A 17,895-nucleotide genomic window follows, 5' to 3' on the forward strand; every position below is an offset into this window, starting at 1 on the left:
GTACTTCAAGTTTTCCAGCAAACCCAGACTTTAGGACTAAGCAATTATTTCAGCATTTATTGGCCACCATCCATACTGTTTTGTTTCAATTTATGTATATGCATATGACTAACTTGGTGTGAACATGTTGCTCTCTAGCTTAATTTGTTTTTGTAACCAAATAGATAATAATAATAACAGGACTAACAATAATGTAATTTTTTTTCACCAGTGGTAAGGCAAGTAGTTTTAATGGTTGACCAAATCAATGTAACTTTAGCATACCATGTAGATTGTAGTGCAGCTTGTTTCCTTCTATATATATGTATACTCCAGATCAGTGACGGCCCGTGAAGTTTTAAGTTGGGGTGCTGCCTACACAAAATAATTTTTTTAAAATAATTTTTTTCCTAATTAGTATAATAAATTTAGTTTAATCTTTTATCCAAGTGTGAGCAAACAAAGTTTGCACCTGAAAGTATCTTCAGGACTGGGGTAAGGTAGTACAACACCAGCAACTTGTTTCAAAGGTGGAGCAAGCTTACATCACTCCTATCTCAGTATCACCCATAATGCAAAACGCATCTCCTTGCGGATATGTATAATGTTATGCATTAAGGGAAGAGCCACTACCCAGACTAGTTTTGACCTTTCTTGAGGTCTCTTCAGTGGGAGCCAGGCCCAGGTGTGGGGATACCAGGCAACTCCTATAGGTAGAGATGATCTTGCTATTGCTTCTGCCTGATATTGCCACATCTGGGCCTGGCTCCCACTGAAGAGACCTCAATAAAGGTCGAAACTAGTCTGGGTAGTGGCTCTTGGTTTGCTCACACTTGGATAAAGGATTAAACTAAATTTATTATAGTCTAACCAAGTGAAAAATAAACTTTCAACATCTTTCTCTAAATCCAGAGTAATTTAATAAAAAAAGGTGGCACACCTTTTGGCAACTCCTATAGGTAGAGATGACCTTGCTATTGCTTCTGCCTGGTATCTCCACATCTGGGCCTGGCTCCAACTGAAGAGACCTCAATAAAGGTCGAAACTAGTCTGGGTAGTGGCCCTTCCCTTAATGCATAACATTATACATATCCGCAAGGAGATGCGTTTTGCATTATGGGCGATACTGAGATAGGAGTGATGTAAGCTTGCTCCACCTTTGCAACGAGTTGCCTGGTGTGGTACTACCTTACTCCAGTCCTGAAGATACTTTCAGGCACAAACTTTGTTTGCTCACACTTCGATAAAGGATTAAACTAAATTTATTATAGTCTAACCAAGTGAAAAATAAACTTTCAACTTCCTAATTAGTAACCAATTTATTAATAAATAAATCTGTAGATTTATTTATTAATAAATTGGTTACTAATTAGGAAAAAAAGAATTTTTAAAAAATTATTTTGTATATGCAGTACCCCCACTTAAAACTTCATGGGCCGCCACTGCTCCAGATGATGACCTTAATGTGAAGGCTGAAACATCGAGTGATTATTTTGGTTTATATTAAACTAAAGTTTAACTCTAACACAACAATAGTTGTTTCTATAATTTTTATAATGAAGTTACTTATTTTAGAGAAAATAGTGACAGCTACAGTCTTTCAGGAAAAAAAAAAAATTCAATCATAAGGAAACAGTGGGACATTCCTATAAAATTGCTTGCTGAAGATGAGAAAGAGCTTCTTGAAAATCTGTGTTTAAAAAGTTTATCTCATGAAAAATAACAAAATAAAATAACAGCAAACGTTTTTCCCTGCATATTAAGGTGGCCAAAGAAAAGCAATCTTTTCATCATTTTGAATTTGAGAATGATAAGAATTAAATGGAACTGACATCGGTCATGTTCTTCATTCATTTAATGTCTATTTACATATTGAATCACATTAGTAATGAAATCAGAAAAAAACTTGGCTAATAAAATTATGTTGAGCAATAAAATTTTATTGAGGAATTGAACAAGTTGAGTAATATATCCAGTGTACATTCACACCTGTATATTAAACAGTGGGATTGAGCTCAGCCATAAATTTGCTAACTTGATCAAACTCGAAAGTGATATTTGATGCTCTATTCAATGGTCTTCACATTGGTCTATAAATGTGGAACACATTTTCGATGATAAAACACTTGGTTTGGTATCAAGTTAAAAGTTATATATATTTCTGTGATGTAACCCATAACAAATTTATGGATCAGACCAGATCTTTTAAACAGTGTGGTTTCATTATAACTTTGCAATCAAAAGTTATAGCGCAGTTCCTGAAAGGTCACTTTTCATGAGGTTGCAACTTTCTAATGAAGGTGTGCTAAAAAGTTGTGATAATCACCATCCAGGAATGAGGTAGAACCATGTAAGCTACAGATTATTCTACATCCCCATGAAGTGTTATACACTTGTTACAATGCTGCTGCATCATTTGCATTCCTCTGAGAAAAAAGTCTTTCCCTTGTTGCAAAACCTTTTTGTTCTAGGTGCTTATGCAATGTGCAATTAACATAAAATAGGGCTGTCAATGTGCAATATATAGCCTCTCACAGTCAAGTCATCCCTGCCTTCCAGAAGTATAGCTTGTTTCCACAGACAGGGCTCTGGCAAACCTGACGAGCACTGCCACCGAAAAAGTATATCTTCCCTAGTTGAAGGAAATGCCAACTAGACCTCTAGGTAATAGATGATGTTTTTCATCACCTAGTAAAATACCACCACCTGCTTATTAGAGACCTGAAGTGGCTGCAGCTATGTTTGGTCTCCAGAGTAAGGATTCCCAGTTTCTGTCTCCACTACTCTTTCCAGATGCAGTGTGAGTGATACCCTCAATAATATACCAATCTCACTGTAGGGGATGCCAGATCCCTCCCCTATTCGAGGATACAGTAGTAAATGGTTCCGAACTGGCTGATGGTTAGTACACAGGAGCAAACCAGTTGGTAACAAATCTTGAGGCTTCCCGATCAGCTAGTGTCAAATCGTGCAACTATGTATTTTGCCAGTTCATGACTAGAGGGACAGTTTTTCCTGCAGCTAACAATACTGTAGGGGGTGGTCACCTCTCACTGCATGTTCCACTTCCTCTTTATCTTTCCTCATCCAACACAATGAACCACAATCCAAAGGAATGTGATTTTACTGCAGATTTCAAAAATTCTCCCACAAAAAATAGTCAATAAAAACCCATAAAAAAAAAATCCAACCAAACAACCCATCAACACTAATTCTTATCAATAAAAAAAAAGTTTCCACATCCACTTCACTAACAACCATAGCCCAAACAGCAATATAAGCGATGTGCACCCCCCCCACACCTACAGTCATTTAAACACACTATCAGAACCCCAAATGGCAACCTCAACAGCCACTGTCTACCTCGACTGTCCAAACTACACATTACACAGCTATTTCTGCCACAAGGGTGACATTTGTGCATTCATCAGAACCACCATACCAATGCCAGAGACTGCAAATCCTTGAATCCCCACTGTTTGATCTGCTTTGGCTCAAAATTTCTTTACCAAATCAACCTACCCTTTTCATAAGCTCCCTCTATCGCTCTACAAACCAGTTGGTAACAAATTTCGAGGCATCCCGATGAGCTAGTGTCAAATCGTGCAACCATATATTTTGCCAGTTTGTCAACCACTCTGACCTCTTCAACTATCTCTCTCTCTAAAGCTCAACTTTCTGCAGTTGAAATACCACAATAGTGAGGTCATCATTCTTGGGGACTTCAATATCCACAACTCATATTGGTTTTACCTTCTCCAGCTTCACCGATCAGCAGGCAGTGATACTGAGGTATTTGCCATCAGCAATGACCTATCTCAAATCATCAATCTTCATACCAGAATACCTGCCAATCCCCTCCAATTTGCCAACACACTTAATCTCCTCCTACCAAGCTCCCCCCTTCCAGGTATACTGTGATTATCAGTTTTCTTGATAACTCAGACCCCCTTCACACACATACACACACACACACCCAGTTCACAGTCTCGTGTCCTTTGGCACTACAAGGGTGCCAACTGGGGAGTACTTCAGTGAGTGACTTCTATTCCTCCTTCCCATGTCCGACTACTGATCCAAACACCTGCTCAGACTGAATATAACAGAAATCATCCTCACAGGAATGAAGGCATTCATTCCTTATTTCTCTCCAAATTCTTAGCCAAAATCCAAGCCTTGGTTCTCAAAAAATTACACCAATGCTGTAAAAGAAAAAAGTTCTGCTTAACACGAAAGGCTCAACACCAAAACTTCAGCTTGCAACAGAATCATCACCAAGTCGGACTCTGAAAGTGCAAAATGCTGCAAACTCACCTCCAACCCCAATGGCAATCATTCCTTCTCTTCCCTTGCTAAGGCCATTGGGCCTAACTTCTGATCACCCAAGTTACCACCAGCCTCACATCCTGACGGTACTGTAGTTACCTCACCTAAAGACAAGGCCAACTTACTGCAACACTTGTCTCTTGCAATTCCTGCATGGATGACCTGGGCAAAGTTCCTCCACTACACCAAGAATGTCCCCACCCTTCATGTCTTCCAACAAAAAGAAATTTGAAGAATCCTTAATAACCTGAACACAAACAAGGCATCTAGTAATGATGGTATCCCATCCTATTGTGTTAAAAATTTGTGCCCCAGAACTAACAGCTATCCTGTATTGCCTCTTCAAATCTATCCTATTCAATTATCACCTAGCCAAGAAATTAGCATCAACACTCAAGGAGTTGGTAGGTCATTCCTCCTCCTATATAAAGAACACACAACACTTTATAAACAAATTAAAAACATAACGTTTGGGAAAGATGATTTATTAGTCAGTTTGATGTTTCTGCCCTTTTCACAAATGTCACAATCAGTGACACAATTCTTCTCTTACAGAACAAATTTCTGCCCAACATTACAGCCCTCTTTGTATGTTTTGTATGTTGACTGACAAAATTATAGATCGCAATCCCACCAACACACAAAAGAATAAGGCACGAAAATTATTAAAAAAAGTCACTTCCTGGCCCAAAGACACAGTTAACAAACTCAAACCCTTCCATGTTAAAACACCGAGGATCTATGGATCACCAAAAATTCACAAACCAGGCACACCCCTACACCCAATTGTGGACAGTATAAATAGTCCCACATACAAACTGGCTAGACATTTAGCGAAGCTACTAGCCACTCTCACTAACAATTCTCCCTCCTTTGTCAAAAATTCAGCACACCTAAAAAGCATCTTACAACACCTCACCCTAAAAAGCTCACACTTAATAGTAAGCTTTGACATCACTTCACTATTCACAAATGTACCACTAATAGAAACCCTCAATCTACTGAAGTCACACTTCCCCCCTGATATATTTGAACTATTCAAATTCACAATACATGCAGGATATTTCACATGGAAAGGGAAAATATACAAACAAATTGATGGGACAGCCATGGGCCCCCCCTTTCCCCCCAGCCAACGTTTACATAGAACACCTGGAAAAACAAGCAATCAATACAGCCACTCTCAAACCAACACTTTGGCTACGCTATGTTGATGATGTACTTGCTATTTGGCCACATGGCCCTGAGACACTGAAAACATTCTTAGCACATTTAAATAGCCAACATCCAAAAATCCACTTTACTATGGAACTGGAAGCCAACAACTGTCTGCCCTTTCTGGATACACTCATCACACGTCTCCCAGATGGTTCCTTATCATTTTCAGTTTTCAGAAAACCCACACATACAGGCAGATACTTACACAAACAATCACACCATCATCCTTCTCAACAATATGGCATATTAAAAACGCTAACCCACAGAGCGAGAGCAATCTGTTCAAATGACAAGGCTCTTACTGCTGAACTGACTCACTTACACCACACCTTCTTGGCTAATGGCTACAATCCACAAAAAATAAACAAAATACTAAACACTCCTAAAAAATCCCTCCCACCATCCACCACAGAGAACTACAACAAAACAGTCATCATCCCTTACATTAAAGGCACATCCGAAAAGATCTCAAGAATTCTCATTAAACATAAACTACGCACTACATTCAGACCATGTAGCAAATTAGCCACCCTCATCCGCTCACCCAAGGACAGCATTCCTCCTTTATCACATCCAGGAGTCTACCAAGTACCCTGCTCATGCAATCAAGCCTACTACGGTCAAACAGGAAGAACTGTGAATATCCGCATCAGCGAACATAAACGATACGTCCGGAAATATCATTATGGGAAGTCGGGCCTAGCAGACCATGCTCTGGATACCCCTGCACACAGGATCAACTGGAAAAACACAAAAGTACTACACAGAAACCCATATAAATCAGAGAGATTGTTCTTAGAGGCGACAGAAGCCCTAAAACACACTCCAAATCTCAACAAATATGGCTGTATTAACTTGCCGAAGATCTGGGAGACAGTCATATTAAGAAAAAACCTAGGACTCTAGTAATATATGATAGCATTTTTTTTTTTTTTTTTTTTTTTTTTTTTTTTTCAGATAGAGGGTGCCAAAATCAGGACTCTAGTCTTTGTGTTGCTGCTACAATTTTGTTTAAGTACACCATGTTGTTTTAGTCTCGCATATTGTGACAAACAGTGTTTCTGTGCTCTGAAGATGCTGGTTATAATACCAGCATCAAGTTAATAAATTAATTATTTACTTAGTTTCTGTGTTCTATTATACCGTTAAAATAATAAACAATATGTTCGACGAACACATAAGTCTGTCCACACGTTTAGTTCCTCACTACATGTCATGGTGGGCAATTTCCTCTCCTCAGATTTCCTCACCAATGCAGTACCACCTCAGGATTCTGTTCTTTAATCCACTCTTTTTCTCTTGTATATAAATGACCTACTCTCACAACTTCCAATCCTATCCATAGCTTTGCCAATGGCAGTACATTCCATTCTTCCTTTTCATTTGCAAACCTTGTAGTGCTCAGGTATTAGAATCCTCAAGATCTACCATGACCAGGGATCTGAACTCAGATCTCCTAGCTTTTTTACAAGGTTGTCCTCGCCTCACTGAGAGGCGAGGACAACCTTGTAAACTTCAGTGCCACCAAAACCTCCATCTCTTCATACCATTCAATAACAGCTGCAGCTTTGCAGCATGGGACATTGTTGTCTTGATAGTAAAACGGGTCTGTTCCATAAAAACTCCACAATGTAGGTGGCACCTGATTATACAGAATATCAAGGTACTGAGCTGCCTTCATGGGCAATGACCAGTGGTCCCACTCCAAACCAGCTGAATGCATCCCACACCATTACTCCTCCACCACCAAACTTTACTGTGGGTACAACACGCTGAGGTAACAAGCATTCACCAGGTTGCCTCCAAGCCCTGCCATCAGACTGGAAACAGGTGAACTTTGATTCATCACTCCAGAGTACCATTTTCCACTGGTCAATTGTCCATTTCACAAGCTCTTTGCAGCAGGCCAGACGAGCTGCCTTGTTCGTTGTTGTGATGTTCGGCTTGTGTGCCACTGCTCACATGTAACTTTAGCTAGTAAAATTGCAATTAGTTCCATATTCTTTTTCAAGAGGATGTGGATAGAAATTTAGAAGTAATATGCAATTAGAAAATATGTGTTCAAAAATACGGAACTACTGCATGCTCCAGTTTTTCCATAAAGCCGAACAGCAAATACATATCTTCATGTTCCTTTCAAAGAATTTCATGGCCAGTGAACACCTAAAAGGGTGCAATTTTTAAAGTGCAGAAATTACATGTCTTTTTTTTATTTACATATTCTGGTTTTTAACTAATCAAAAAAAAAAAAAAAAAAAAAAAAAAAAAAAAAAAAAAAACCAGCAAGAATTTTGCAATTTACTGCCAATTTTGGAGAGAGTCATGCTTGTAACTATTATTATTATGTGACACCTCCAATGACTCATTGCAGAAGGGCACCCTATTTCAATCTGCTACACACATCTTACTGTCTCCCCTACTCCTTAATTCTTCCACTACACACAACTATCATCAATGCCATCTACTAACCATCACCACCAACAATAGTATTCAATGTCTGTAAACTGTGTGTGTTCCGATGGCTGATTTGCATGTATGTGGGATGAAAAACTCTGGTATCTCCATATGAGATCAGCGAACTCACCTTCAAATGAAAAAAGCCCACATAAAGATTCCTTTGGTCATGACAAGAATAAAACTCAGGCCCTTTCTAATTGACGGGAGCAATGTATCATCATTCTTCCAATTGCGTGCTTCCAATATAATGTCATAAGCAATTAGCAAACACATAAATAAATGGCTATCCGAATATTCTTGAATGCCTTTATCATAATGATTGCTTTGTTAAACCAATCTGAATGTTTAAAATAATAAATAAAATAAAAAATATATCCAATTATCAATTTTTAAAGGTTTCAATATTTTCCACCTGTAGGCAGTGCCTTAGTTGCTTAGCGGATTATGATGGCACTGCACAAAGCTATCCATTTTATCTATCAATGAGTCTGGAGGCATATCCTTGATTCTTGGTGGTACTTGGTCCATTATTTTTCTAACTATAGGATTCTTATGTATTGGGATCATTTCTGGTGTAATTTCAGGAATGATGCCATATTCTTTTTCTCCCCCTGCCCCCAATTCATTCTAGTAGTGAGACTGCAAGTAAATCATAATGTTCAGGATTATGTAACTATTAGAATATGGACCAGTCATGTATGTTAATGTCCCCTAATAAGAAACTTTTTTTTTTTACTGTTACCTTGCCCAAGAAGATTTTTAAAATTGATATTGTGGAAAGGCATGTTTCTAATTTGGTATATTCTTCTTCATCACGATTTTTTGAATCTCTTTCTCATCTTGGACATTTGCTAGAGGACAGAGCCATAACAGGCAGTTTGAGTATACTGATATTTCTAGCACCTGAAGCACCACAAAGGATACAGAATGTAGTGTCTGACAGGGCAGTTGAGATACCTTGCTTTTACTTATGTTAGACGATTTGTGGTGATATATTTTCCTGGTTGGTACCAGGATAACATTGCTGTTTATGAGAATTCTTCTCACAGCTGTCTTTATTTTTTTTAATTATTGTTTTACTGAACTAATTTATTTTACTGATAAAATAAATTAGTTCCCAATCATATATCACTCCATATGAAAGGTGCAAACAAAGCCTGCGGAATTCTTTCTTTTAAGGTTACACAGTGGTCAGCATTCATAGTGAAGAATTTATGGAGACACAATACACGTGTTAGAATAATTACTTTACTTAACATTAAGCAAGTAACAATAGACATTTTGCCCTCTGTATTGAAGTCATCATCGGAAACATACATATGTACAATATACAAGCTGCATGCTGTTGCACTATACAAAAGTAAAATGAATCTAAATGTTTCTTAATCATTACCCTAGCCTGATCTCTGGTGGGAAAAAAAAAAAGCAGAATTACATTAAACAATTTCTACAGTCCTTTCGTATTGAGATTTTCTTCTGCCTGGGGTTATTCTAGTTGCTATATGGGTTGAAGATGGGTTTTCCACAATTAATCCATAATTTTTGTTCAGATTTGGATGATGTTTTAATATTTCACAAGCTTCTTTGAATTTTCTTTCATACCAGCTTTTGGCACAGTGTAGGGACTTAGTACCTTTCCAGTCAATTCTGTGGCATGTTTGGAGTGCGTGGTCTGATAGGCCTATTTTACCATAGTAGAGGTATTTAATATGGCATTTGTGTTCATCTTTTCTGATTGGGATGGTGTGTCCTGTTTCCCCTATATAAGGTAAGTTACAGGTCCATTGAATTTTGTAAACCGCTGGGTGGGCAAGGTATGGAAGAGGATCTTTGGAAAGGCTAAGTAGCAACCAACCACCAATGGACCACAGCCAAGTGATCAACAAATCTGGCTACAACCTTAACGTTGGGGAGCTCTCACTTCTGCACAATGGCCTGAACTACAGCATTGCACCAAGTTAGTTAACAAATTAGATTTTATTTATCACAATGAAAGAGGTCTGGAATCCCCCCCCCCCAATTTAGCCGACAAAACACGAATGGAAACATCGTACATATTAAATTCTAATAAACATCATCATGATGATCATGTATTTTGTCTTGTTGATGTTTATATTTATTCCCATTCTTTGGCTTTCTATGTATACTCTGTCAATGAGTTTTTGGAGATCCATAATATTATCTGCAATTAGCACGGTGTCATCTGCATATCGAAGGTTGTTAACAATCTTTCCATTTATCGTGATTCCCTCTGAACATTCTTCCAATGCTTTTTTAAAGATTAACTCTGCATATATGTTGAACAGGAGTGGTGAGAGCACACATCCTTGTCTCACTCCTCTTTTGATGTTAATATCACTGGTGGTAATGTTGTCTAATTGAACGGTAGCTGACTAATTCCAATACAGATTTGTTATTAGTCTTATGTCTTGTTCGTCTAGCCTTATTTGTTGAAGGACTTCTATTAAGTTAGTGTGTCTGACTTTGTCGAATGCTTTTTCAAAATCTATGAAACACATAAACACAGATTTCTGTTTTTCTATGCATTTTTGTATCAATATTTGGGTACAGAAAAGGACCTCTCTAGTACCAAAACCATTCCGAAAGCCGAATTGTGTTTCATTTAGAGTTTCTTCACTTTTTCTATAAATACGATTCTGAATTACTTTCAAAAATATTTTTAATGTTTGGCTCATTAGACTAATAAGTCGGAAGTCACCACAGGAATTCGCTTTGGGTTTCTTTGGGACAGTGATAAATGTAGATTTGAGCCAATCTGATGGAAATTCATCACTTTCATATATTTTATTAAATAGTTTTTCAAGAAGTTTGATGTTATCTGGTTCTATTAATTTTAAACATTCTGTTTGCACACCATCTGGTCAACTGGCTTTTCCTGTTTTACTTGTTCGTATAGCATTCTCTATTTCGCATTTCATGATTGCTGGTCCTTGAATGTTATCTTTTATATTTATAGGCTTCTGTCTAGTATCATTGAAAAGTTCTGTTACATATTTTATCCAAATCTGTGCTTTATTCTCTTCTTCTAGAACTATTTTTCCATTTTCATCTCTTAGAGACACCATTTTCTTTTTCCTCAGTTTTCCAGAAATTTCGTTGATTTTCTTATACAGATTGAAATTATCATGTTTCTTCTGAAGCAGTTCAATTTCAGTACATAAATTTTTCATCCAATTTTCCTTAGCTTCTTTTATTTTTTTCTTGATGATGTTATGTGTTTCTGTATACCTGGCAAGGTCTTTGTTTTTGTACATTCTTCTTGTATCAATAAGAGAAAGAATCTCATCTGTCATCCATTCCTGTTGTTTTATATTATTCACATAACCTACTTCTTCAATACTTGTTGTTACGATGGCATTCTTTAAGCTATTCCAAAGAGATTCCACACTTTTATTTTCTTCTATGTTAATCTGTTGTAATCGCAGGTTAAGCTGTGTCTTGGCACTTTTTTTTCTACATCAATTTTCTTTTTCTTCTTTTGTGATTTTTTAGCTGATTTTAATCTAAGACGAACTTCTGCAACTATGGGATTGTGGTCTGATGAGATATCTGCTCCAGGATAAGTCTTTGCATTCTTTATACTACTGTGGAATCTTTTATTTATCAGTATATAATCAATTTGATTTCTGACAATGTTATGTTGGTTATCTTGAGGCGATTTCCAAGTGTACAGTCTTCTGGGTGGAAGTTTAAACCAGGTATTTGCTATTGTTAGATCTTCTTCCTGACAGAACTGGACTAGGCGATCTCCTCTGTCGTTTCTGGTGCCTAAGCCATGTTTGCCAACAATTTCTCCATCACCCCCTCTTCCCACTTTTGCATTGAAGTCACCAATCACTATGTTTATATCATGTTTCTTTGTTAGGTTTTTAATCTCTTTTAGGTGTTCATAAAACTCTTCAACATCTTCACTTTTGTCAGATGCGGGTGCATAAGCTTGGATGATATTTATGTTAACGGGGTTTCCCTTAAGTTGTAACAGCATTATCCTTTCAGAAAATGGAATCCAATTTATTACTGATTTATTGATTTCTTCATCTACTATTACAGCTACACCATGTCGATGTTTGTTCTCATCATTCCCAGAGTAATACATTGTCGTATTATCTTGTTGACACTTTCCAGATCCTGGCCATCTTGTCTCGCAAATTCCCAAAATCCGGATGCCCAGCCTCTTCATTTCTCTTGTGGCATTTCTTAATTTGCCAGCTTCATACAGAGTTCTGACATTCCAAGTTGCAATTTTAAAAGTGGACACCATTTTGAGCCCGGAGATTCTTCGCACCCCAGTCCCATTTAAGGGACGCGGGAAACTTGGGGCCAATTGTAAGGGTTTGCTTGCCATGATGGTTGTTCTGGAGATAAGGTAGAGCAGTAGTTTTTCCATTTGCTTTCTGCTCTGCAGTATTACAGACGTACACAATATAATCATATTGCCATCTGCAAATCTCTGATCACAAGCTTTTCCGTCATCATTTGGCTTCAACCTTGTGTCAGTACTGACAATGCTGCTTCCCAATGTCAGGGGCAGTGATCCCAGCAGGTGCTTATTTAATGGCGGCACTACTCGCCATGTCACCGAGTTGTCATTGGGCTTTGTGAGGTTTTAAGTGAAACAGAGTTGCCACTTCTGCTCCCCCACGCCCTGATAGCTCAGTTGCTGTTGGTCCATGGCTGCTTATTCGCCAGATTGCTCTGCTTATATCGCAGCTAGCCTCCATATCTGAAGGCTGTTCCCCGATCCGCCACCTGGGGACACACCCGGTAGTAGTCAGCTCTGCCCCAGGGAAATGGAAATACTTAAAATTATAATAATGGAATTAACTCAAGTAAAATATTATTTATTAGTAGAATTTTTGCCTGAGTATCACAGGCATCTTCAGTACATGTAAAAAGCTAATCAACCACCTTACCGGCCATTATGGATCAAATACGCATCCTCATACGCTTCGTATCTATCACATATTTCAATGTAATATCAAAGGTATTAAAATTTTAATGTGCACTTCGTATCCATGATAATTTTGATGTCTATAGACGTCTTGGCCAGTAGCATGGTTAAACAATAACTTACAATTCCAAAAGGTGCCACCTAAGTAGCTAACGTAAGATAACTAAAAGCGGTCATTAAATTTCCCAACTTATTTAAAAATAAATAAATAAATAAATATATATATATATATTAATCAGTAGATACATTTAATCGGTGATTAGTTATGTTCATCTTTTTTTGACTGACTGAAATCGAGAAAATAGATAAGTTAATTTAATGGAGCACACAACATGTTTCGTCAAAAATGTCTTCTTCAGGTGTGGTAACACTTAAAGCAAATTAAAACACATAAATAACCATAAAAACACTGTGCTATTATAAAAACAGACGTGAACCGAAGTTAAGTTTGAATTGTCATTATAGTCCATTCTGTAGTTTTATTGTTGTGCAAATGCGAGCGTATGAGATCACGCATACGCCAGTACCTAATGCCAGAACTATGCGAGTCAGGTAGACTATAACTAAGATTGCTGTCGATATGAGACGAGTCTAGGATGATTTTTTTGGATTCAACTATGCACTGTTCCACTTCATAGTGATAAATATAAACGTTCGATGTTGCATCCCAATCTACTCCATGTTGGCGGCCTTCATCGTTTGTGTTCACTGAAAATAATTAATTGATCTGACTCTATTATGTAAAAATAATCATAATTAAAATTCTGAATATTTTTACGAATTGTTTATGTTAAAATGTTTGTTAGTTTTAGTTTCATAACACGCATTGTTGGCACTTGCGATATGCCCGTTATTGAAATTGTTCTGTCAAAAGTGATATGTAAAGAAGTTAAAAAAAATGATGTACTTACCAGATTTGATATTTGTATTATTTATAGGAATTTTATTGTAATTTATAATATTAAGTTTTGTGTTTTTATGAAGACATTCTCTCTTGTTGCTAACGGAGACAACGTGTCAGCCATTATTTATACCTAACTTCTTGCTTACCAGTTTCATTGAGTGCGCATGGTCGCCGAGAAGTTGGATGTATGATTGGCAGCTGACAAGGAAAGCGTTCGGTGTTTCTGAGTAACGGCTGTAAACAAGGAGAGAGTTCGGAAGGAATTTAGAACATAGGCCGGCAGATATTTAGGTTCAGAGAACTTAAAGAAGACAAGAAATTAGTAGCAACACTCAAGGAGTTGGTAGGTCATTCCCCCTCTTACATAAAAAACACACAACACTTTATAAACAAAATTAAAAACATAACACTCGACAAAGACGACTTATTAGTCAGTTTCGACGTTTCTGCCCTTTTCACTAATGTCCCCATCAATGACACAATTCTCCTACTACAGAACAAATTTCCACCCAACATTACGGCCCTCTTTGCCCACATACTACAGTCCGGTTACTTCGTGTGGCAAAACAAATTCTACCTACAAAAAGAAGGTACAGCCATGGGCTCACCACTATTCCCCCCCCCCCCCCCAATCGCTAACTTCTACATGGAAACCTTTGAGCAAAGGGCTCTTGATTCTGCCATGCTAAGACCGACAGTCTGGCTTAGATACGTTGACGACGTGTTCGCGATCTGGCTGCACGGGCGACAAACGCTAAACACATTCCTTAGCCACCTGAACAAACAACACGAATGCATACAATTTACCATCGAAATCGAAAACCAAAATTCGCTCTCGTTCCTAGACACACTAGTCACGTCTTCCTTCAGGCAGTCTGTCCTTCACTGTCTACCGAAAACCGACACACACTGGCCGATACATACATGCTAATTCATACCACCACCCATCACAAAAATATGGAGTCATTAACACCCTTAAAAACAGAGCTACAACAATTTGTTCTAACCAGCAAGCCCTGAAACAAGAACTAAAAATCATCAGCGACACATTCATAAATAATGGCTATAACAAAAATACTGTTAATAAAATACTCCATAAAACTACAACAAAAACGAATCTAGATTACAGTAAAACCATAGCCATCTCATACATTAAAGGGTTATCGGAAAAAATGAACAGAATCCTACAACATTATAACCTCAATGCCATCTTTAAACCACCCACTAAACTTAAAACCATATTCAACTCCTCTAAGGATCCTCTCTTCCCATTAGCACATCCTGGAGTCTATTGCATCCGCTGCACCTGTAACTTACTGTACATTGATGAAACAGGACGGACAATCCCTACATGCAAGAAAGGACACATTAGACACATTAAATATAACCATTATGGTGAAGCAGGCCTCTCAGACCACGCACTCAACACCTTACACCAAATCAACTGGAAAAGCACCTGCTCTTTACACCGCACAAAAACCTGGTACGAAAGGAAATTTAAGGAAGCCTGCGAAATCCTGATAAACCACCCAAATATCAACAACAAAGATGGCATGAAAATTCCAAGGATCTGGATGGCGCACATTCAGCCTACGTAATATGTAAGATCCAGCATAAGTCAGGACTCTAGCCAATCCTCAGCTAGTATTAGAAACCATTCCGTACCAACTGGCTAGAATGTGTACATGATGTTAATGTATATAGATAGATACTTGTTGTTGTGCCCAATGTATTTCTACAACCAACAGATAATAATAGGACTCTAGCGTTGATGTATAATTTTTTTTTTTTTTTTTCACCAGAGGTCAGGCCAATAATTGTTGTAGCAGTTGGTCGGTGTCTTTAACAAACCAGTTTGATTGTAGTGTAGCTTGTTTCCTGTGTATAGTTGTATGCTCCAGAAGATGACCTTGACATAAAGGTCGAAACGTCGAATGTAGATTTTAGTTATATTAAACTAAAGTTTTTATTCAAACACGGTAGTTGTCTCCATAATTTTCAAAAATGCATTATACTGCAATCTTATCAATATTAGCACTGTAATAACAAAAAAATTGTTTTACACACACTTTTAGATAAGTTAATGTGAAGTTAATGTTTGATGTTGAGATGTTTGATTTGGGTAATCCTGCTTTGAAAAAAAAAAAAACTGTCAAGTTTTTTTGAACTTTTGAATTCTGCTGTTTTTTTTATAATTAACTCCCTAAAATTATGAAAATGTGTGTAATAAAACTGCCGCAGAAAGTCAAGGCACGCAACAAAAGAACCAATTACAGTGCGATTGGTGTGATCACGTCCTAATCATTCAGCGAACATGTTTTATGAGCAGTGACTCATTTAAGTTTGCTAAATTACTACAGCAGCCAAAATTTGTTATAAATAACAGGAAATGAATAACAAAAAATAACTTGTTAATTTAATCATAAGCAAATCTTGGTTAAAAGCATTTTAAAATTAACATGGTGTTAATTTTCACGTGACATACGGACCGGAAATTTTGTCCGTTAAATCGAAGGTTTACTGTATATATTAAATAATTTGTTTAGTTCTGTTATGTTGATCCTCTCGTGACTAAGATAAGTTGATGATGTCAACTGCACAGTAATAAAAAATCAGTGGGTTAGATGTATATAAAGAAATAGCAAATGTTAGTTTATGAAGTTATTAAAATATTAAACATCCGAATATAATAATAATAATAAAAAAAGATTTTCTATAAAGAAATAGTCATAATGAAAATAGTGAAAAAACTACAATGCCCTTTTGCTAATTTTATACTATTAAATATATGCAATATTCTCCCCCTCCCCTTTATCTGTGGCAGATATGTTCCAAGACCCCCCTCCCCTCCCCCCACACACCTGTGGATAGTACCAAACCCTATATATACTATGTTCTTTCCTATACATACATACCTATGATAAAGTCTCATTTATAAATTAGGCACAAGCTATTAATAACAATAATAAAATAGAACAATTATAACAATATACTTCAATAAAAGCTATATGAATGTGAATGGAATCTTAGCAACCTCAGCATACCTTTTTTTATTATTTATTTATTATTTATTTATTATTTTATGAAGTCAATAACTTTCACCTTTTCACTTAAAAGAAGCACTTTATGGCTTCTCTTTGGCATATGCTTTGGAGCCATTATTAAATAAGGGTTATTTGAACACAAGCACTGGGATACTGTGACAGTCAATCTGATAATTGAGAACTACTTAGAATGAAATGCAATTTAAAACTTATGAAATGTTGATTTCTGGAATTTTCCATTTAATATTTCTGGACTGGGGTTAACCACAGATAACACTGAAACCCCCAGAAAGCAAACCTGTGGATAAGGGGGGGGGGGGACTATGGTATATATATATATATATTTTTTTTTTAATTTTTTTTAGAAATTACTTACTTTTTGCCATACTTGATATGTATAACTAGAAATACAATTGCCAGTATCACACAAATGCTTCCCACCACAATATATGCAATACCAAGGAAAGGATTCTTTCCACCTAACCATGATGTATTTGACAGAATGATTCTTTTAGTTCCTTTGAAGTTTGTTACTGGATAATCTAAAATGGTGGTTAAAGATAACAAGCATACATGTATTTTTTTCCTTTTAAGATTTACTTTAACTTTCTTCCCTTTAAAATTAAGCACTATCGGCATGTAGTGATTATATCATTAACCTAATATTAAAAATATACTTAAGTAACTGTAAAGAAAAGTTTGTAATATGAAACCAGAACGATTTCTGGGACCATTCAAAACAAACAGGTTTGTTTACTTTTCATGAGTTCAGAGTTGCTTGGCATTGCATTGTTTAAAAGACATGACTATGAGGCAAACGGTAATTCACCATTTTTTAGTAGTGCCTTCTAATCAAACCTGGAAACTTGGGTTTTTCATCCAACATACAGGCAAATGGGCCAGAGTATACATAATTTACTGAGAAAAAAAAAAAAAAAACTTAGCAGGCTGCAGAAGGCATTGTGATGATGGATAGTACTGTGTTGTGTGGATGG

General features: G+C 36.9%; 1 protein-coding gene across 1 annotated transcript in view; it reads right to left on the bottom strand.

Annotated features, from left to right (window-relative positions):
• LOC150101195 (cell cycle control protein 50A-like) overlaps window positions 1-17,895 on the bottom strand; it is a 153,152-nt gene that overhangs the window by 9,842 nt on the left and 125,415 nt on the right. Inside the window, exon 7 of the mRNA XM_090401263.1 lies at window positions 17,277-17,442. Within this exon, the coding sequence (XP_090257389.1) occupies window positions 17,277-17,442 (166 nt within the window). The remainder of the gene's footprint in view (window positions 1-17,276; window positions 17,443-17,895) is intronic.

The sequence above is a fragment of the Typopeltis vanoorti genome, chromosome 12, assembly GCF_054136105.1.
Source record: "Typopeltis vanoorti isolate ZY-2024b chromosome 12, IOZ_Tvanoo_1.0, whole genome shotgun sequence".
Classification (NCBI taxonomy): domain Eukaryota; kingdom Metazoa; phylum Arthropoda; class Arachnida; order Uropygi; family Thelyphonidae; genus Typopeltis; species Typopeltis vanoorti.